General features: G+C 48.6%; 1 protein-coding gene across 3 annotated transcripts; it reads right to left on the bottom strand.

Annotated features, from left to right (window-relative positions):
• Positions 1-111: 111 nt before the first annotated feature.
• LOC119145787 (cryptochrome DASH-like) lies at positions 112-21,546 on the bottom strand. Of its 3 annotated transcripts, XM_037382463.1 has the most exons (14): positions 21,413-21,546; positions 21,121-21,293; positions 19,408-19,501; positions 18,038-18,168; positions 16,460-16,608; positions 16,000-16,088; positions 14,803-14,876; positions 12,984-13,073; positions 11,022-11,101; positions 9,596-9,655; positions 8,373-8,530; positions 3,809-3,928; positions 2,614-2,790; positions 112-815 (listed from the first exon to the last, which is right to left on the bottom strand). In XM_037382463.1, the coding sequence occupies exons 1-14, from the start codon at positions 21,476-21,478 to the stop codon at positions 708-710; spliced, it is 1,569 nt and encodes a 522-aa protein (XP_037238360.1). In that variant the 5' UTR covers positions 21,479-21,546; the 3' UTR covers positions 112-707. The 3 variants fall into 3 exon arrangements, with proteins under 3 accessions (XP_037238360.1, XP_037238361.1, XP_037238362.1); XM_037382464.1 differs by lacking the exon at positions 3,809-3,928; XM_037382465.1 differs by lacking the exons at positions 19,408-19,501; positions 21,121-21,293 and having other exon boundaries at positions 21,413-21,545.
• Between the last annotated feature and the right edge of the window lie 597 nt (positions 21,547-22,143).

Here is a 22,143-nt window from a genome sequence, read left to right as displayed (position 1 = left end):
TTTCACGAGGAACTTTCTGTCTCTCCAAAGTACTGTAGGAGACACAGTAACAGAATGTCCTCTGAAGTCTCTCTCTATCTATGCATCTCTGGAAACAAGTAAGATCAAATATTCCAGCAGCAAAACTTTTAATTGCCCAATGATTGGTAATTTTAAAGCTTTAAAACATGAAATATTAGCACAAGAAAGTTCATTAGAAAGAGTTCTGACTGAACACCTGCCACAGAAACCACCTGCTCGAGTTTGTAGAGGGGTGGAAATCCAGCTGTAAGCACCAGTGCAAAGCAAGCTGCGCCTCCTCCAAAGAGAAAGGCCATACCGTTTTGGTTAATTAGCATTGGTTAGGCGGCCCTGTCACCCGAAGGAGTTTGCAGAGTTGGGAGTGATGTGCTGTCCGTGGGAGTCAGGGCACGGAAGGGCGGCCGCTCCTGGAGAGCGCCTGGGGAACTACCTCGGGGCTCACAGCACAGGGTGCGCACACAAGATCCATTCACCACAACCAGTGCCAGTGCCCAACCCCCAAATTGCCACCAGCTGGTGTCCCTGGGAACACTGAACGGCCAGATTCCCGGTTCCTTTACTGGGGCCAGATTTGTATCATTGGCTTGAGATTAACCTAGTTCAAGGCGATGAACCGTTATCCCGGCGTCTTCGGCAGCAAAACCTCCCACAGAGCGCTCCTCCAGCATGCACCTGTGCAGGCTTCATCATGCATCTTTCTTGCGAGAAAAGTAAAAATCTATCCCTCTGTCCTTGTGCTGCCTTGGCGTGTGTGCAGGGCCTCTCCTGCCCCTGGGATGGGGACTTCTCTCCTGCTGCAAATGAGAGACGAACAGCGAGATACTCACTGATGGTGCACAGTGAATCTGATCACAGAGCAGCCCCGACATGTGGAAAAGTGTGCACATGGCGCTGCTGCTCCCAAGTTCACTCAGAAAGCGGGGAGGCCTGACAGGCACAGCTCTAGGCTTGGGCCTGGGACGCCAGGGTTTCTGGTAAGGTAGGTGCTTGTGTCTGCAAAGGTACTTTGATGCTTGGTTGGAGGGGGCTTGGAGAGGGGCTCAGTAACACTGGGCCAACAGCCCCTCCCAGTTAATTTCACAAGCACAGTGTGGCAGTGCTGGCCCACAGAGCCCAGGGTGAGCTGGACAGTTGATCAAAATGGATGGAGGAGCTTTATGGGTTCAAGTTTCATCACTGCCTCAAACCAGCGTGTGACCGAGGGGCTCCTTCACAGATCTCTGTACCTTTCTCTGATCTCAGATGCACTCTTACATGGAAAGGTGATAATCCAGGCCCTTCAATGGCATGGCCAGAAGCGGAAGGCTTTGCTTCTGCAAAACTTTCCGCTCATGGCAAAGGAATTTGGCCTGAGAAACTTGGTACTGCACCTTGGGATTAAAGCCTCAAATGGATACACACCTTATTCTTTACTGAACATAGTATGACAACTAAATTTGAGGGTCCACAAAGTATTCTTACTCAGGAGGAGACAGGGAGGATGCATGGGGGAAGACAAAATGCTGAAAACACCTTGAAATACACCACCATTAGTTACATCCATTTTTCTTCCTTTCCAGCTCCACCACCACTGACACCACCCAGACCTATGGAGCACTTTCCTTCCATACCCCTCTCCTCCAAGAACAGCAGCCAGGTCAGCAATGTGAGCCTCCGCATGTTACAGTGTCCACATCTTAATCTGTCCCCATTCTAAAGGGGAGATACACCCAAAAAACAAAGTGTAAGGGCCAGTCCCCATATATACTGGTCTCGCCGACTCCAGTTTGGATGCACTCAAGCACGGTAGGAAGCTGGTTGGGTTTACTTCCACCTCATGAACCGAGTGGAAACTGAGTGTCGGTCTTGGCTCCTTTCTGCCCATCTGCATCGGGGGGCGGTTAGGCCTCTGGAGATGCCCCATCCCTCCCTGCCCGCCGTTGGGGCTGCCAGGGCAGGCAGGGCCTGGAGGGCAGGGCAGGACGCTGTGAAGGACACGCTCTCTCTGTCTAAGCCCTGCTGCCTGTCCAAGGCTGATGGGAGAAAGAAGCAGCTAAAAAATTTACACCATGCACCACAGCGGGTGTATCTGGCACGATTGTATATCCAGAAGGAGAAAAAAAAAATTAGAAAAGCTACCTGGAAAGTAGTAAACAGAACATGTGTGGGTTCATTCTTCAGCCCTAAAGCCAGCTGGCCTGGCATGGTTTATGACCGTATGATGTAGGGTGGCTTTGTCACTGTATCTTGTGACAGTCCTTAGCACGTGGTACCCTCAGATTGTGCTTGGACAAGGTTCTGGAAGGTGCTTGTTGGCCCTGACAAAAACAGTGCTGGGGAATACACTAACAATATGACTGCCCGGGTGGCAGGAGGTCGATACGTGGGCTTGTGCCTCAGACCTGTTTAATTTAGTAGGGCAGACACAGCTAAATAACGCTGGCTGCACAGTCCCTGTGTAGAGCAGGACCACCCTCTGCTGTGAGGTCGTGTGACTCTGAACTAAAGCAATTTTTTCCCTTTTTACCAGAGAAAGAATTCACAGACACTCCTACAGACACAGAGCAGCTGCCTGGAGCCCTCCCACCCCATCCAAACCCTCCCAGTACTCACAGGCCTCTGGTTGATGTGTCGGCTCCACTCTGGGGCTGTCACAACTGGCTGTGGGTAGGTCTTACCTAGAGTTACTCCCACCTGGGAGAGAGCAGCACTGTTCAGTGCCCAAGGGGTGTGGATATCTGCTCCCTTTATGCCCTGTAGTTCCAGGACCCACAGCCGCACGTAATCCCCCTGCAAAGAGAACCAACAGAACAGGATCCATTCAGTGACAACCTGTAAATGCTTCCCAGCAAGGGTCTTTCTTAATGTGAAAGAAAGAACCCTGATTTCCAGGTAAAGAGGCTGGTGTACTACAGCATCAGTTACCTCTGTCAAGTCTTAGCCCCTCCTGCTAAACTCTCTACACAGAATTAGTGCCTAAACACAGAGGACTGGATGCTGGAGCTCTTCTCCCAGGCTTACTGCAGGCAGGGGAGGGAGGCAGAGGTGCTTTTCTGCTACAGTTCACCTGCCCTATTTAGGACACAGTGAGATGAAGTCGTTCCCAAGAAGTCCCTGTTTCCTTTCCAAGTGAGCGAAGGAAACTAGGGGCACTAGCTCAGCTGCACACTCTTGTGCTTGGCAAGATGAACCCCGCCTTGCCCCTGAATCTCTCCCATTAACTCCACTGCTGTGTCCCCTACTAGGACTATTTCCTGGTTCCTTGCGAAGTCCTGCCAGCTACAGTGCCAAAGGCAACAGCACAGCTTGCCATGAAGCTCAGGAATAGGGTGGGACCAGGTAATCTGGTATGTGAACTAAGCACGTGGAAAGGGTGATTTATCTGTGCCCACCGCTTACGGAGGATAGTCAGGTTTAGTCACAGGTTTAATCTACTCTCTAGGACCTCCCAAGGAGCAGCTCTGTCTCTCCTGTCACTTCTGAGTTCGCTAAGAAGCTGCTCTGTGCTCAAGGAAATGGCTGTGTGAGATACTGATGGGTTGTGGCTGTTACCCGGAAGAAACGGTGACGAAACATAGGCCAGTGGCAGGACAGGGAGGCTGTACAGAGCACCAGCCTCTTTGGGGACAGCAGCAGATTGTAAACGTCAGATCTTCCTGTGCAGCAGTGAGGAACCTGCCTGACTGTTGGCCAGGAGATCACAGAACCTTTTGCAGCAGTATCCACACAGCAGGTCGATCTCTGTTCCCTGAAACTCTCACATACGCTTTGCTGCACTATTCATTGCAAAACAGCCAAACACACTTACATTGCTGTCGTAATCCAGGCCTTGTTTAATCATGTTAAACTTCCTGTTGTCCCGTGGGTCGTTGCCAATACCAGCACTGTATAACCAGTTGCCATAATTGCTACAAACATCGTAATCCACCTTGAGAACAGAGGAAGAAAACAGCATGAAGAGATGGGCTGGCGCTTGGTGAATCTTCTCTCCCCGTCCACCCCTCATCTCAAGGGGAAAACTCCCTGTGTGGGCATCAGCCTGGCAATACTGGGGCAGTCACAGCTCCCATGTAGGTACAGCCCTCTGGCTCAGAAGAGAACTGTGCTGCATGGCTGTATTTTACAGCTGGGATCAGCTTCCCAGGCTACTTCACTTCATGGTCCTTAGGTTAATGAGATAAAGTCCAACCAAAGTCACTTTCTGTTTCCTTTTTTTAAAAAAAAAACTTCTCTTTCTGCTGACATCTGGCAGACTTAATGGCCACTAGCCCTAGCTTTTGAGTGCTCATATTCCAAGAAACAGCAGCCCAGTCCATTTCAAATATGAAAGAAAAGTCTTCCTGACCAGTTACCCAGAGCCCACAGACTAACAAAATCATCTGTGCAGATCCTGTTAGGCAGACTGGAGAAAAGCCTAACTCAGGCTGTACAGAGTGACCACACAGAGTGTGTGAAGATGCAATGGATACAAACACTACAGTTTTTTCCCTGCTATACTCGACCTTCATCAGGCAATAAGCCTCAACTCACAGGGACTTGGCAGAAAGAGATGCTTTACTACTATGGGGAACACTAGAGCTCTCATGATGTACTCAGTAGGCTGCACATTGCCAAGTTGTTCTACATCTAAACCAATAAAGAGCTTTCAAGGATGCTTATGTAAAATGGAGTGAGGCTTCTGAAACAGGCATAAGCGGGAGCAGGACATGATCCAGTCTGAGTGCTCTTCAGCTGGGCAGGGTCGCTTAAATCCAGCATCAGAAGCTTTTCAGCTGTAGGACAATTCAGACCTAGCTCAGGAGGGGAGTGGCAGCGATAGCAGGTAGGGCGTGGGATCTCTGAGCGTTCCTAGGAGGGGCGTCCCCATTGCAAAAGCGTAGTGCTGGCAGCTGCAGCAGTTTGCAAAGGCGAGTCACGAAGCACATTCAGTGCTGTTCTCTTCTGCTTTTACTGCAGCTGCAGCAACAACCAGTCCACACAGTGACACTTCCAAAATCTCAGTGACAATTCCAAAATCCTTAAAGTGAGGAGCTGATCTGGTCTCCACTGGGATAGAATTGATTTTCTTTCTCAGTAGGTGGTACAGTGCTGTGTGTTGGATTTAGTGTGAGAATAATGGTGATAAAGACACTGGTGTTTCAGTTGTTGCTAAGTTGTGCTTATTCTAAATCAAGGGCTTTTCAGTTTCCTGTGCTCTGCCAGTGAGGAGGTACATGAGAACCTGGGACAGGTCTTCCAGGACAGCTGACCCAAACTGGCCAAAGGGATATTCCATACCACAGAACGTCGCGTTCAGTACATAAACTGGGGGGAGCTGGCTGGGGGGGTGATCACTGCTTGGGGACTGGCTGGGCATTGGTAGCAGGTGGTGAGCAAATGTGCATAATTTCTTTTTTTCCCCTTGGGTTTTATTCCTATCTCTTCCCCTCCTCTTCATTGCAATTATTGTTATTAATTTTTTCCTTATCTCAATTATTAAACCATTCTTATCTCAACCCACAGGTTTTACTTTTCTGATTCTCCTCCCCCTCCATCCCTGGTGGGATGGGGAGTGAGCGAGCAGCTGCATGGTACTTAGTTGCTGGCTGAGATGAAACCACGACCGAAGCTCAGCGCACCCAGATGGCAGAAGGCACAGGGCAACGGGCTCTGCCAAGTTCCCTTCCCCTTTCTCTGCAAAGCCAGCTGAGAGCCGGGGTCAGGGTGATCAGTAGCCAGCTATGCTCACTGTGCAGCATGCTCCCCCTTCCCAGCAGCACTTCCTCCAGCTGGTGAGGATAAGGAGTGGAAGAAAGATGCCATTGGAGGCCTGACTGTGTGATTAACACGCAGGAAAGCATGTGGGGGAGGCGAGGGCAAATCCAAGGGGGACTGGAGGAGGCAGGCTCATTTCCCCCTCAGCCTTGCCCCTTCCTGGCATTCTCTTTGGTTTGTTTCTCTCCCTTTCCTTGGGGCCTGACCCTGTGAATGAAATCACAGCTGAGATCATCTCTGTTTCAGGCCACCAGTGGTCTCCTGCCTTCTCCCTGGCTTCGGCAGGTTGCAGAGAGCTTGCCTCAGTCTCATGCCCACCTGGCGTGGTTAACAGACACCCTCTTCACAGGCACACGCAAACACTTGGTGGGCCTTTGCTGGAAGGATCAGAGATGAAATACACATTACTTTCCCTTTTTAGAGCCAAGTGAAACCACTTTCAGTTCTGTACTGGCCTCTACCATTCTATAGCTACATCTCCCCATCAAACTTATGTCTCCTGTATGTTACCCTGGGGATGCCGCCAGGTTAAAGTAACAGCTGTCTAGCAATGCATCAGTGTGACACAAGTGGAAAGGAAGGGACAGAAGGACACAAGGATCAGCCTGTGCTACACCAGCCTATGGTGGCAGTCAGCCGCTGAGGCTTCCCAAGATGAAAGGCCTAGTGCAGAGTGCTAAATCCTGCTTCCAGCAAGTCTGGTAACACTCATGTGCCTGTGAATAAAGGTAAATAACCCAGGGAGCATCTTTTTCGTGTTAGACCTTCCAGGTCTTCCTTACTTGGGGAATAGGACCTGGAATCTGCTGTGGCCATCTGAGTCGGCCTGCAAAGTGAACCAAGCTCCTGTCGGAGGAAAGCAAAGCTGCCCGCCTGTCAGAGCAAAGCCTCAGTTCCTGACTCCCAGCCCTTCATCAGCTGGTGACTTTGAGTGCAAGGCTTGCCTGTACGTGAAGCAAGCTGCCCTCTCTGTGAAATGAAGTCTCCTTTGTCACTGCTGTGAAAGCCACAGCTGACAGATGCCGTCAAAAGCCAGATACTACAAAACATTCAAATTGGTCCTAGTGGCTGACTCTGCAGGACAGACATGCACTGATGTGTTTGTGCATTTGCATGTGCTGCACCATTCTTCTGGAGGGCCACTGTGTGACGTACACAATGCACTCAGGCTACAGGAATTAGATCATCCATACGAAAATGCAGCCCCTGCCTGGTAAGTCACACACACAGGGTATCAGCTTTCTTATACAACCCACTGAAACTGCAAAAAAAAAATGCACTCGAGGTAAGATTTTCCATCCCAGATTCCAGCCATGATAGGAAGGATAATGCCACCACTTTTCCAATACAAGTTCTCTGGTGCCATGTGCTGGGGGCTCTCACTTTTATCTGGAAAAACATTGCTGCATGCAGCTACCATCACTACTTTCTGGAGGATCCTGCAGAAGTTCTGCACTGTGTTCCTGTGCAAGCCCACCACTGCTCACAGCAACGGTGTGAGTCACAGCACTGGGAAAAGCACCCAGACCTTCCAGGAGATCTTTGCAGCCAAAGCCATGTCAGAACCCAGCACCACGGAAGCTCAAAAAAAAAAATATTACATTCACAAAAAAGGCGCTTTTAATTGCAGAGAATGTTGGTGACTGAGCTCTCTCTGGATCTCCAGCTGTCCTAGTGAGTAGAAAGTTTCCTGACTACCAGTAGCCACTTGTATCCCACAAACAAGATCTTTAATGGGAGGCTGATATTAGTATTTGGTCTTTTTCAGTATGATCCATTCAGTCTGGTAAAGAACAAAACGCAGATTCACCTGCTCAGCCTCAGTTCCCACTGCTCAGCATGGTGCTGCTGACAGTCCCTCCATCACCATCACCAGAGATAATGGCAGCCAAGCAAAGACACGCAGAGCTGAACTGGGGACTGCCAGCCAGTGCAGACCTTCCTGGGAAGAAGCTATGGGACAGAGGACTAAGGACGGAGAAGCGAGCCAGCTATTTAACTGAGCTTGCATGGCTGCTGATTGGCATATGAGAAATGAATTGGTGCTCCAGTTGGCAGGGAGGCCTGTGACTCACCAGAACAAAGAAGGATGCCTCCAGCCAGGGTGGAGCTCTCTGGAAGCTGATGCAGCTATTGTCCGTACTTGCCTGTTCTTGACTAGATAGCTTCCCTGTCCACAGCCATCAATGCAAGGACACTGTGCCAACACTGGCTTCAGTGGCCAGAACACATATTTCTTGTTATGTTCTATTTCTGGGCCATCCTCCTCCCCAGCCTCTGGGGTGAGCAAATCAGAGCATTGTTAACATAATTTATATTTGAAAGTCTTCTCCAGTGTGGTGGATCTCTGGCTAAAACCCTAGATGGAGGACCAAAACTATCATTGAAAACTTCCTAGCTACATCTTGGTTGATGGCAGCTTCACTGTGACAAAATTCCCTTTTCTTACATGAGCTTTGGGAAGTAGATACCATGCAAGCAGTATAAACACGCATTTATAACAGCCTGAAAATTACTCATCCTCTTCTGTATCCTTACTAGGCAGAGCTGTCCTCCTGTCTGTCACTCAGGGCAGGGAGCACAAACAACTCCAGAGGCACAAAACAGCTCAGCCTTACCAGCAGGTATTGGAACCATTCCGCCCCCATCCTCCAGTCCAGACCCAGGTCCTTGGTGAGAAAGCTGGCAACATTCTGCCGCCCTCTGTTAGACATGAAGCCTGTCGCAGCCAGCTCTCGCATGTTGGCATCGACAAAAGGAACCCCTGTTTTGCCCTCTGCAGAGACAAAAGACAGTGCTGGGACATAATGACGTTTTTGGGCACTATTAAACCAAACTGTGGTCATGCATTCACAGCCATCCAAGCAGGTAAGACAGTGCCAGTGTAACAGCAGCAGGGAGAGATTTCAGTGAGGTTTAGCTGGTGTGCAGCCACTAAGAACCATGGGAAATTATACTGAAAATTAAAGTGAGACTTTTTGGCAAGGAAAAAAACAAGGTACAGAAAAATCTCAGACTGGAAAAACAATGAGGTGGATTGCAGGGAATTTTGCAGAGCAGAATAAATACACAGATAATAGCAAGGTGGGCCAAGAACAGGAAGATTCTTGACAGGTGACTAATAGCAGAGAGGGATCTATTGGACAGTCCTTGTCTATTGTTAAGGAAAAGATCTATTGTACCTGCATGCAAATGGATACACATGGCATTAACATGAAGAAATATACATAGGTGTGTATTTCACCGATTCTGACACTTCAGTCTGTTAGCCCCTCCAAGTTTTGAGATATTATGCTTGCTGTTCAAGTGACAACGGAGTTATAAAAGCTAAAGGAAAAGCAAGGATATTAAAAGACTGTGGCATAATGGAAGATGTGATTTATTCTAACACTGTTCCGACCTTCTAACCAAAACCAATCAGAAGAACAAAATGTAGCAGGCATGGCAATCTCGCACGGGTAAGAAGGGCTGGTCAGCCCCTGTGTGACTGAACAGAAGGAGCCAACAGATTGTAAACACTTCTACCTGGGCAGGAAAATCTAACTGCAGTGCATCTCACAAAGCACGTACCAGCCGGACAGAGCCTGGCCATTCACGGTACCCTGCAGGCCTGCTCCTGTGCAGTGCTCAGTCTCGGAAGGGAAACCAAGTATCCTGCACTCACATCACACATCAGACCACGGGGCTGGATTCTTGTTTGGTGGTAACAGTTTAAATGACAGGCCTCGATCATGCTGACAGTTCCCTGACATAAAATTGAGTTAGCATGAGGGCACATGTTAGCACACAGACATGTGGAAACCATAAAGCACACTTAGACAAACCTGCGGTTTCTACTGACCTTTCCAACAGTCAAAGAGCTGAAGGTCCTTTTTCCAGGGGACCTCTTTATTTTGAAGCCCTATTGCGAAAAAAAAGAACTGTTAATGAAGACAAATGCTGACACAGGCAGTTATTAATAAAACAATGACAGCCAGAGGCACTTTGGTTGACGACACAAGACATTAGGATGAAGCGAGCCCTCTTAGTGGTATTACAAACAAGCCATGTTCCTTCTGCAAAGATTTAGGGATGATCCATTCCTCCTTTCAAGGGTTGCAAAGGAATGTCTTGTGCACATGGAGGATGCTCCAGCCTTAACAGATTTTGATAATTTGTTTTGTTAGCGTTTGCTCTATTTTTATTTTTTAATTTTTTTTTGTTAATTAAAAATTACTCAGACTTCTCAAGTGGTCAAAGATGTGCTCTGGCCCAAGCTAGTAATTTCTTGTTCAGTTTTACTCCAGGACAACGTCTATGTGAAATCCATTTCTGTAGCAGACACTAAACCCAGAATTACCTGGCAGAAGCCCCAGTAACACTTTGCTCCTGCAGTGGGGTAGGAACAGATGAGGGGGATGACTTTATGTTTGCAGGGTCCAGTGGCAATTACAGACCTCTTGTACAGTGGAACAGAGGCAGCAGGGATGACTCAGCTCCAGCTCCAGACATCTAAGGTTAGGCCCACCACCGGCATCCAGTGCCATTTGAGATGCTGTTGGGCATCTGAAACAGCCACATAGGCCTGGCCAGGCAGATGTGATGCAGGCCCTGAGGGAGACATGTTCCTCTGCACCCACAGCTGGATGCCAGGCAGACTGCCCCGGGGCATCTAAACCAGTGCTGTATGCTTAGGTGTGGGCAGCTACATCACATGGAGAACAGCTCACCCAGCACACGCATCAGCTGTAGGGTTTCCTGGCTACGTAGGCTAGGTATTTGCATTGCACTCAAGAGTTCAGACCCCCATTTGAGGTGTAGGCACCTGCACGTAACTCACTGGGTCTGGAGCTGAATCTCCTTCTGATTCCTATGTAGTGCAAGGCAGAAAGAAAATCTGGTTTCTTGGGATTTGCGCTGCTGGGTCAGTTCCTGCTCTCTTTCAGCTACTCTGGTGAACGTGGAGCAAACCTGAAGCCTGGATCCTCTCCAAAGGTGGAATGTCTCCAGAAATAACATCTTTACTGTTACCATGCTGCTGTTTCCCACTGACATGTGTTAATAATACTCCCCATATCTAATCAGATTTGGGGGAAAAAGTCTCAGTGTACAGAATCATGGTGTTGAGGCACTTCTGTGCCACCACTAAGTCCCCAGCAACATCCAGAGTGGTGACACAAGCGCTATGAGAAGAACATTTGTACGACACAATGCTGACAACATCTTCTCTTAATTTCCCTGTTGTAAGACTGTACCTTTCCTCTCCGAATACGGTGATCCATACACACCTCTTAATGAGAAAATCCTTCTGCCATACTTCAGGGCCACAAATCGAAAGTAATCCCGCCACAGCAGTTCAAACAGGACCCTAAAACACAAAGCTACGTCTGTATTCCGCTGTGGGTCAGATGAAATTACTGAATTGGGATTTTGCTTCCATAGTACCCACCATTAACCCCGTGAGGTTTACTCACAATGAGCAATTTCACGCACCTTCCCATGATACCAGTTCTTGCCCCAAGCCTACCCATCTAGCTTGCACCTGGATGACTATAGTGAAAGCAAACTTCGCATGAATCACGGGGGAAGCTTTCCTTAACTCAAGTGCAGGAACAGAATTTCAGGAAACCTGTTTCTCATCCATCCCTACTGGGATGTAATTCTCCAAAGAGCAGGGCGAGGACCTGATTCAGCTTCACACTTCCGCATAAGCAAGCATGTCAGCACATTCCTAAGACCTTTGCATTGATTTAAGCAATAACCTTTGTAAGGGACTTACATGCACCTTTCAACACTCTGTTTACAGTGGTCTAGCTCATGAAATCAGGTGCTAGGCCTGCAGAAAATAGACAGTTTTATATAAAAACTCTTATATAAATAAAGCTTCTTATAAAATGATGGCACCTCAGCCTCTGAGACTTGCTTCAGCACTCTGGCATATTGGAAATATTCTGCTCAGCTGATGTTTAGGCTTACAAGATCTTTTTGGAAAATCTGGTTACAAAACAGGACACTGTCCAAATGCTAAAAACTAGTGTCATGACACTGAAGTTCAATCAGTCCCTCATGTGCAGCCACTATGACCTGTACTTCATTGTTACAATTGACTGCAGTGCCTACAGCTTGACAGCTTCTTTTTTATAACTATTTCTTAACACACTCAGATTTCCATGGCACCCCACCTTGCAGGCAGGCTGGCTGACTGTTAGATGGAAAAACACAAGTATGTTCATTTCTTGAAACCTTTCCTCTCTTAATTGTCTTTGAAGAAAAAAAAAAAAGCATACACTTCAACAGGCAAAAGGTTGATATTTTATCTGTTTGAATTTTAATGAAATGGAGTATTTTGGCGAGAATTATTGGCAATGTTCTGCCTGTTCCTCACCGACCACTGTGCTGTCACACACACTGCAAACGTAACAAACCAAACTGAAAACACAGTTCTCCAGTTTGCACAGACTTTGTGGTTTGGGCTTTTTTCCCATCCAGGTCTAGTATTAGGCCAGGCTCTAACATGAACCTGCTACTCCTTATGAGCTCCCTACCAGGCTCCAGTTCAGAGTGTCTGGGCAGAGCAGAGCGCACGAGCAAGTTCAAGGCCAGCTCAGGGACAGCTACACTGACCTCAGTTGTCCCCCAGACTCCTTCAGGACAACCTGCAGGCAGGCAAGCAGCCAGCGGTGAGGTGACAAGGCAGGATGCATTAAGCCCACTTCCCAGTCCCCTCTTCTTCTTTGCTATGGTGGTGTACTCATGGCCAGGCAGCTGAGCAAGCACAGGGCCATTTGCTGGACTGTGCCCAGAGGTCCTTCTGACACCGCGTGATTTGTACAAGTCGCAAAACTACTGAGCCTTTTTGGTGAAACCCTGCTCATACGCTTGGCATGAGAAACTCTTTGGCTTTTATTTGTAAATCATTCTTCTTCCTTCTCATCTAGCCCACAATGATGCAGAGAGGGGTTGTACTGATTTATAGAGATAATTCTTAAAAATCATGACCCACAATTTCCCAGCAATCACGATAACTAGCTTTAATAATCTTCCCTTACAAAGTGCCTACAGCCTCTGGATGTCAAAGGCAGACTAATAAATCCATACTGAAACAGAACTGCAATGCAACCCCGAGGAACCAGACAGCAGGCACAGGAAAAACAAACAAACATTAAGTTAACAAATCACTCTCTCCTGTGCATGAGATGTCAGTTTCCTTTTCAGAGAAAACAAGCTATGCTGATCACGCAAGGACATACCAGTATGTGCTCTGATTTGCCGTTCTCTCTTTTTCATACTTCTGTATCTGCTCATAGATGTATCGAGGTGAAATGCAGCCCAGCGCCAGCCTGAAAGGAGGAGAATGATGTCCTGAATGCAATGTAGGACTGACAACTCGATGTCTGCAGGGACAGATTGGAGGGGCAGCTTTGTGTCTAGAGTTGTTGTCTGAAAACTTTTGCTTGGTTTGCAGTTCTGCCACTGACTTCCCAAATGGCTTTAGTCAAGTTGTATGACTTCTTTGCAACTTTTCAATCTGAGAATCAAAATCTTCCCTGTCCCAGTGTATGACTGTTACAGGAGTTTCCAAGCTACTGAGATAAACCATTTTACACAAGTCTGACAAGTATTGCATAAAAGACTTGATCATCTGGTGATTTAGTGCACCAATGACAAACACAGAAATGAGTCCCAAATGTCAGCCCCTACAGCAACTGTCCTAGTGGTTCAACAGCCCTCCTTTTACTACAAATTGAATTATCATATGTCCAGGGCTCCTCTTCCTGCAGTACATTAGTGTCTCATTTGAGCAACAACAGAAGGCAATTAATTTGCTAAAAATCTCACAAAGGGTCAGAAAACTAGGGAATCAAACACAAACTTTGGCATTTCAATCTACTGGGCTCCTCCCATTTGTTCCAGATCAGCGCTGTGCAAGACAGGAAAGAGCTTGTAGACTCCAACCCCATCACAAAGGGTGATAAGGAAAACTTTTACCTTTATTTTCCTAGAAATGTATTTTACTGCAGTTTCCCACTAGGGCTCGTGGAAAAAATTGATGTTCTAGTGAATTTTGGAAAACAGGAAGAAAGGGCCTGAAGAGTTTTCCCTTGATTGTTGACCAGCAATAACACTTAGAAATGGCCAATATGAGATGTGAATGGCTGGCTGCAATCTGAACAAGTCTGATTTTGATCATCTGACGGGGGAACACTTTGTGACAGGCAGATCAGGATTGTCTGCTCTGGGCAAATGTCCAGATCGGAAAAACTCGAGTGGAGACTACAAATAACGAACTTCTGAAGTGGCAGTGGTCCCGGATCCCACAGCGCCAGCAGGTGGAGCTGTCCACTGCAACCAGTAAAGCACAAAGCCCGCTGAAAATAAATCCTGACTTGTAGGGGCCTCAGAAAACTGTTTCACGTTGCAGTTCTGTCGGGAACACACACTGGATGCTCTCAGCCTTAGGCTGAACTGGGTTCTGCTGTTGCTGTTGCAGTCTGAGATTAACTCTTCCCCTTCCAGCACTGGAGACTAAAACCCCTAATCATAATAAATCATCATATCTACCCAAATAAGAGATCCTTTTGCAATAGGAATAATCAGAAGCATCTCTTCACACCACAGAAAAACAGAATGGCAGTGAGGTGAAGTGACTTGGCCCACATTATTCAGCAAACCAGAACTGGACTGAGTTCTGCTACAACCCTATCAACATGCTGAAGCTACTCTTCCTCCCTGGCTCCTCACAACCACCCCTGATAATACACAAAACAGCACAAAGGCAAAGACAAGTGGTGTGTCTCTCTAGTGCCCTGTCCACACTGCTGCTCCCAGCACACTGGGCTCTTGGCACACTACTGCTACACTTCAGCAATTCCTAACTGCAGGAACATTCCCAGTGAAGCACTGCATAGAAGCACAACAAAAAGCAGCTTTGAGGCTGCTGTACCCCAACAAAAAGGGCAGAACGAATCACACTCAGACCTCTGCCCAGTGAGCACTCAGCAGCTGGGCAACATCGGTTTGGGATGAGAGCAGAAAAGGAGCTTCCAGACTCACAACAAAAATCTTTACCATGGTGCAAATTTGGTCGAGTAATCCATTCCCACCAGTCCATTGCGAGTCTCCTTGTAAGATGCAACCAGGTTCTGTGCGAGCGAAAAACCAAACGGTTTTAATACTTTAGTGCAACATGCTAAATACGTTTTCTTTCATACTGGAGCTAGGGCAATCTAGCAGGGCTGGGCTCCCTCTCATGGCTGCCTGCAAGGACTACAGAGCTGTCAAATTACTGCCTCCAGTGCACAGGAATGAATCAGGCCAGCAGTTCTCATTATAGCTCTGGGATGCATGTCACAAGCTATGCTCCTGGCTTCAGCCTGTAGCACATTTATTTCTACAAGCACTATGAACCTGGCTGTGCTGCTCCCTGCCCATACCTGTCTGACTCTGGATCAATGATCCACTTAAAAGCACCAGCAGAACTGGAGGCCAGTTCCCTTGTCCATGTGGTTGCTTGTTCAGGTTTGAGAACTACCGTGTCTGACAGCACCCAACACACAGCTGCGGGAATCCTGGCCACCGTTACTTCTGGGCCAGCCACACTTACAGCAGAGCGCAGATCTTCCGTTTTCTGAGAACTCCACTGACAATGCAGAGGACATTGGGAAGCCTGATCTCTTCTGATTCCCTTTGGCTGCACAGGTTACAATTGCTAAAGGGCTGTTCTAGCTCACCAGGAAGACAATATTTGCATAACAGAAAAGAAGGAACAGGTTTTCCAGCAGTGACTGTATGCTGGCAGCACTGTCAGACTACTATGAACCTCCTACTATTTTTAACTGTGCTTGTTAAAAAAACTGGAAGCAGTTTGGGTCAGTTGTTCCTCACCCCATTTGCAATTACAGCTCTTCAGGCCACTTTTCCCTCCTCCAAAGTGAAGGAACTACATTGCTGACGATGTGGGACAGGAGAGTAGAAAGGGCAAATCAAGGCATCGTCCTAATTCCCAAAAGTTGATGAAAAGAAGACTTAAGAGGGATGGCCACTAAACTAGATTCCTAAGTATTTGGCTTACATTCCCAGTTCCTGGATGACTTCTTTGGATTTAGTTTGTCCCTCTGAAAACCTGAAAAAACGTTAATTCCCTCCTTTGTACAGTGTTATACAGGAGCTAAGGAAACATTACTAGGAAGTAAAATCGCAGCCTCACGCACTTGCACAGCCATATGTACAAGGGGGAGGATGTAGACAAGGAAGTGTAAGAGTTACCGTGTCCCAGAAGTAATACTGCAGTCTCATTAAAGCTTGGGTCTCTCCTCCACTGCAGGGGAAGGCTGTTCGTGGATCAGTCACAGGATCTGCCACAGAAAACACCATCACCTTGTTACCTTCTTGGAAAGCATCTCAAAGGTAAGGAGCTTAAAATCTAGGGATGTTCAGCAGTAAGGGTGTCTGCTTTGGGGCCATAAAAGATTGTGCCCTGTCTTCCTCTAAAGCAAGGGTCAAATCAAACATATTAAAAATTACTAAGGGGATGTTTTCTACCCAGCTGCAGGGCAGCTCCTCCACACAGGGAATTTACCTTCATTTGTCATATGAGTGAACAGCAGCTTAGTTACAGTTTGAAGGGCAACCACTGCCCTTGGGAGGCCTCCCTCTTCTCATCCTCAGTAACAGACAGATCTAAGTAGGACTTCATGGGAGGAACTGCCACATTAAGTTTTCTTACCCTTCTGTCCCAAATCCTCCATTGTAGGGATACACCCTTCTTCCACCCCTGGAGCCAGAGGCTTTAGCTGGTCTGCCATCTGCAGAGTTGGCCGGACCTTTGCCTCAGATTCCACTGCTTTTCGGAAATGGGTGTAGACATCAGGCAACCTGCAAAGATAACAGCGCGGTCAGATCTCCACAGGGTGGCTACCCTGGCCCCTCCACACAGCACCACGTATCTTCCATAGATGGAGGGTTAGCTTTCCAGGCTGCACTCTCCTGAGGGCAGAGCGGGTATTTGTGATGCATGTTTGTACACCGCCTGCTGAAAGAGGTAGATTCCCCTGGGGCTAGAAGCCATCAGAAGTTCAGTCCTTCATCCAGTTTCTGCCTCTGATGCCTTTTCAATTTAAGGTGTGTCCTGATGGAGCAATCCCTGAGGGTCAGATTCATCTCATCTAACTTCTGATTACCCACAAGGCTGACCTCAATGTAAAAATCTGCAACCTCCAGCTGCTTTTCAGTCAATGGAGAGAAACAGCAATTTTTATCGCCTGACTCTTCTGCTCTGTTTTATACATTTTCTATAGGATGCCATGAATCACTCAACTCCATTAATTACACCTCAAGTGACTACTGAGGGAGGCATGAAGAGTCCACACGCAAAGGGCTACTGTCACAGGCAGCTGCATTTAGCCAGATGGGGTAACGGAGCAATCCAGTCCAATGTCACAAGGACGGAGCACTGCAGACAGAGCATCAAAACTGTGCTGGTGGAAGGGCAAAGAGAAATCAGTCCCTCAATAAATGGTCATGATACGGAGAAATAGTGTGAAATGGGGACAATGGACATCGACTGTGATTGTATATGTCTGCTCAAGGAATGTGGGTATGGTGACTAGTCATGGGTGCGGTGTCTGGTCACATAGGCACACAGCTTTGAGGAGACGACTACAGCTTTGAGGAGACGCCTGCCCTTCTTCCTCTAACAAAGGGGCTATTTAAAAAAGAATGAGAAAAGGATGAGAGATATTCCAGTGCTATCTAGAGGGAGGGAGTGCTAAGTCTCCTTGCTGGAGAAGATCAGATGGTCACAAGGACATGAATCACCTACAAACCTGCAAGACCACCACATTCCAGGCAAAGGACTGATAAGCTAATTAACATACGAAGCGAGAGTAAGCGGGTTTAGGTAACGAATATGTATAGGCGTTAATTGAATATTCATTTGTTTTATTGTATAAATGTGAGATGGTTCGTCACTTCAGGCATGCACGCTTGTGGAGGAGTGATCCCCCGTGCATCTGCGAGCAGTAAACATACCTACTTTATAACTTTCGAGTTATAGAGTCTAATTCCGCACGTCAGTCAAACCCCTTGGCTTTATGCATATTGAAGAGTAAATCCTACTAGTACAGAGGGATGAATGTGCCCCTTCCCCTTGCTGTGTATGAGCATGACAGCACTGTTCCATAATGCAGATGGATTCATGGGTCCCTTCCCTGTGGGACTGGATGACTAAGACCCCTCCTAAGCAGTTCACTGGAGTTAGAAACAAATGGGACAGTGGAGCGAGCGATACCACAGAGCAGCCCACCTGGCGATAGGCCTGAAGGGAAGGTCATCCCGATGATACAGCGTGGATCCCCAGAATGTGTGAGTCTTCACCCCATGCTGACAACACACCTCGCACAGCAGTTTCTCCACATCCAGCTCCTCCTGCGTGGCCTAGGGAGAACAAAATGCAGTGAGGCCATGGTTGCGTGGCTTCAGCTCTCGTAGGCACACAGACCCTGGTCACTGGCCTTGCCCTTCTCCCTCATCTCCACATTTAGCTTCACCCCTTTGGAGAGAGGTGCACACAGACAATTTCTGAGTATTTTCCTCTGCCAAACCCAATAAGCATTTTCACTCTGTTAGTAGCGCCAATGCCAGAATAGGGAACTCCTTGATGTAGGATGTTGCAGATCTTTTAAGTCTGCATGGAATGAAAAGGAGACTGGACAAATACATATAAAAGAAATCCACTGAGGGTTATTGGCTATCAGGGCAGCATTCCTGTTTCAAGAAGTCCTTAAGCCACAGATTCTTGGTGGCTGGGAAAGTATTCTGGGGAAGTATCTTTACAGATATGTCCTGCTCCTGTGGTCTTCTCTGGGCGTCTGTTATTGGCCACCGTCGGGAAAGGTTATGGAATTAGATGAGGCGTTTTGTCTGATCCTCTGTGGATGTTCTTAGAGCTGCATGGAACAAGGCACTATGGGATGTGCAGGCTGTCACATCACATTACAACGGTCTTAGGCCTGACAGCAGGAATACCTGCAGTGCGAGTCACAGAACAGTTCCTCCATTAGACAGCTCTGAGGTCCAGACTGCTAATACTGAGTGCATCTATGTATGTATATACATAGGTGTCTGTACACAGCCTCCAGACCTAGTGGAGTCTTCAGAGCCTTCCATTGAATTCAGCAGGCTCTGGATCAAACCATTTACTTAGCTCAGTGAAGACAGGCCAGTAAAGCACAAACCCCGTCGGCACTGCAGGACCAGACTTGTCTTTTGTTCAACACACTGGCGGGCAACCTCCTAAATGTGGGTGCTGTCAGCTCACCGTGGCCCCTACACTCAATACAGTATGTCCCCTGGAAGTTAGCTGCCTGTGCAAGGAAGGCACCAGGAAAAAGCAGCTTGATGCAAACAGGAGGAGAAATGGACTCAGCTGACCTAAAATGCCAGTTGCTAGAAACTCGTTTTCCTCAAGGCACAGCACTTGCAAGTCATCAATCACAAGGACTCCCACTCAGACACCAATCCCATCCCAGGAGTTAGCCAGTTTCCCCAAGGTTAACAATGCCACAGACAAGAAAGGCTCTGAACACACAGGATCTGCATCACCATTTAGTTGTGGAAGAAACCTCCACAACCTAATTTTATCTTTTAACAATGTCACCCAAGTATTTCCCTTACCTCTTCATGGAAAGCCACAGCACTGACAGAACCTAACTGCGTAATCAAATCACAGACCACATCTTCTGGCTTCCCCTTCCTCACAACCAGGGTACTGCAAACACAAAATGTTGCCCTGAATTAGGTTTGATGCTATTGTTATTTATGTGTACAAGAGGCCCTTGTCCCAGTCCACACACCCATTAGTTCTCTACAGAGCACAGACAGCATATGGAGGCAGACAGACAGGATTTGGCTAGCCTACGTTTTTTAGGACCCACTGAACGCAGTTTGTAAGCTTCTAGGGCTGAGTTTGTGTCAAACACATTTCTATCACCCCGGATGCTTTAGAAAGGATGACTGGGCAGAAAGCCAGGCTGTTACCTAAAAGTAAATCTGTCAGATCTGTTCAACGGATTCCTCTTTCAACCCCCTTCACAGGCAGTGGTGGCCTGTGTGCAGACCTCTCTCCACTTTCATGTGGGAGTATTCAGACGAATGCTTTCCTCTGAATGCTCTGTGTTCATAACAGTCAAAAAAACTCCCTTCCCACCTTGCAACCTCACCAGCTGCCCAGCCACTTGAAGGGGTAATACAGTGTTTTTGCCAGAATAATTTAAAGCACAACTGAAAAGTTTCTTCAAAGATGGGTTGGATCCGAAGAAGGCAGCAGCAAGGAGTGCTGCTAAGAGAGCTGTTCCCCTTACTTCCCACAGAAAAGCAGAGATCGAGCTGTCCACAGGGAACACCACAGACTGGACGTGAAAGAGATTTCTGTCTATCACTGCATTGAGAAGATATCATGACTGGGCAAATGGAGCCTAGGTCTTAGCATGGCTCTTCACAACCACATGTCTCTCACTACAGAAGACCAGTCTCTTATCAGCCACCGACAACAGCACAGTGGCATTCAAGCAGCTCTGAATCTGTTCACTGCAGAGTATGGGTGCAGATACCCACTAGTCATTTCTCTCAGTCCCCTATAACATTCACCATCTACACTGGCCACACTGCACTGCAAACCCAGAGCCGTTCCACTTGCTTCTACTACCACTGTTATGCCCCTTTGGGAGAAGACAGGCTGGCTGACACATCCTCTGCTAAGCAAAGCCAGATGTTATTTGGTAATGGATTCTTCAGCATGCAAACCTTCAGGCCCTGGTCTACAGCAGTTACGGTTTCTAAAGGCATAATGAAGAAGGAATCTCTGAAGACCCCCTTCCCACAATGTAGCCTACCAAAGAGATTGGGTTTCGTGGGACAGGGCATGAGCAAACTTAACTCTCCAGTCTCACAAGCCAGGATCCATGCTGGTCTGTCTCAAGCCAGCTCTTAGGGAAAACTCACTAGGGACAAGGCCACACACCCCAGCGGCTAATGTCATCGCCTACAACTCGGAAGACTGCCGGTTCGTGTCTCCAATTGTCAGGACTCTGGGCAAAGCGCTTAAGGCTGACGCCCATCTGTGGTATCCAAGTTCAAAAAAGCAAAACCCCACATGGCATGCAGCCTGCGTGGCTCTTCACTCCCTTGCAGACGGCACAGCAGATCATCTGAACAGGAGCTATGTATGGGACCTTATTGTATCTAACAGAAGGGCGGTGGCTCTCAGAAATAAGCCATCATCACACCCCAGAGTATCTGACACGATTAGGCTTACAGCACAGGTATGTGTTGAAAACGAGTAGGAAAATAAAAATAGACATGTTATTTGCACAGTGCTTTCTCAAATACCTTCCTCTTTTCTTGAGAGTTTCCCTTAGATCCTTCACGCTTTCCAGCAAAAACCTGAGCCGATGGGGCCCTGTTTTTGGGAAACCAAAGCAATGGGTGCCCAGGTAGTGCCGTGGGTCGAAGCAGTAGAGGGGAATAACGAAATCCGCGTTACTCTGAGCCCAGTGGAGCACCTGGAAAGACAGAGGGCCGTGGCAGCTCTCGGGGGCAGGACGCAGGCACCCCGCCCCAGCCTACCCAACAGCAGGGTTATTTCTAAATAAATACCCGGGGGGCCGCGGCCGGGCCCTACCTGGTTATCGTGGGCGCGCAGGTCGCAGCGCAGCAGGCAGATGGCCGTCCTCGCCACCCCCGACATGGTGCCCCGACGGGACCGGTCCCGCCTCACCCGGCCACGCTCTGTCCCTCCTCGGCCCGGCCCCCCAGCCCGGCCCGGCTCCGTCCCCCCTCAGCCCGGCCCCGTTCTCTTTCCGGCCGCCCCGGCTCCGTTCTCCCGCAGCCCAGCCCCCTCAGCCCGCCCCGTTCCCGCCTCACGGCCCCGCCGCTCCCTCGGCCCGCCCCGTCGGGGAGAAGCCGTCCTGCCCCCGGCTGCCTCCGGCCGCCCCCGCCGCCTCCTTGCGGGCCCGTGAGCCGGGCAGGTCTTGTTCCCAGTTCCGGGAATGCGGAGTGGGACGGGGACGAGCCCCCAGCGGCGCCGGCGGGGGCAGTGCGGGCGCAGAGGCAGCGGCGGGCAGGCGGCCCGTTTCCCCTGGCGGGGAGTCCCCACGCCTTCCCACGGCAGCCTCTCACCAGAGCCCTGCCCCGGGCCGCTCACACTTCACGCTGAATTTGCGGTTTTATTTTTTAACCTCGATAATCTCTTTGCCTTCCACATAACAGCAGCTGGGAACCGCCTGACGCAGGAGCGTGTCCCCGTTGTGCTGGGGCACTGCCGTGGCGAACCCGGCCCCTGCAAGAGCACCGCTCACCCAGCTCGGGCAATTAGTTCTGATTAGTACTTCGAGAAGTGCCAAGGCTGCGATA

This window comes from Falco rusticolus, chromosome 4 (assembly GCF_015220075.1).
Source record: "Falco rusticolus isolate bFalRus1 chromosome 4, bFalRus1.pri, whole genome shotgun sequence".
Classification (NCBI taxonomy): Eukaryota; Metazoa; Chordata; class Aves; order Falconiformes; family Falconidae; genus Falco; species Falco rusticolus.
The sequence above is the reverse complement of the archived record's forward strand: the minus strand, read 5'-3'. Positions and strand labels throughout refer to the sequence as shown.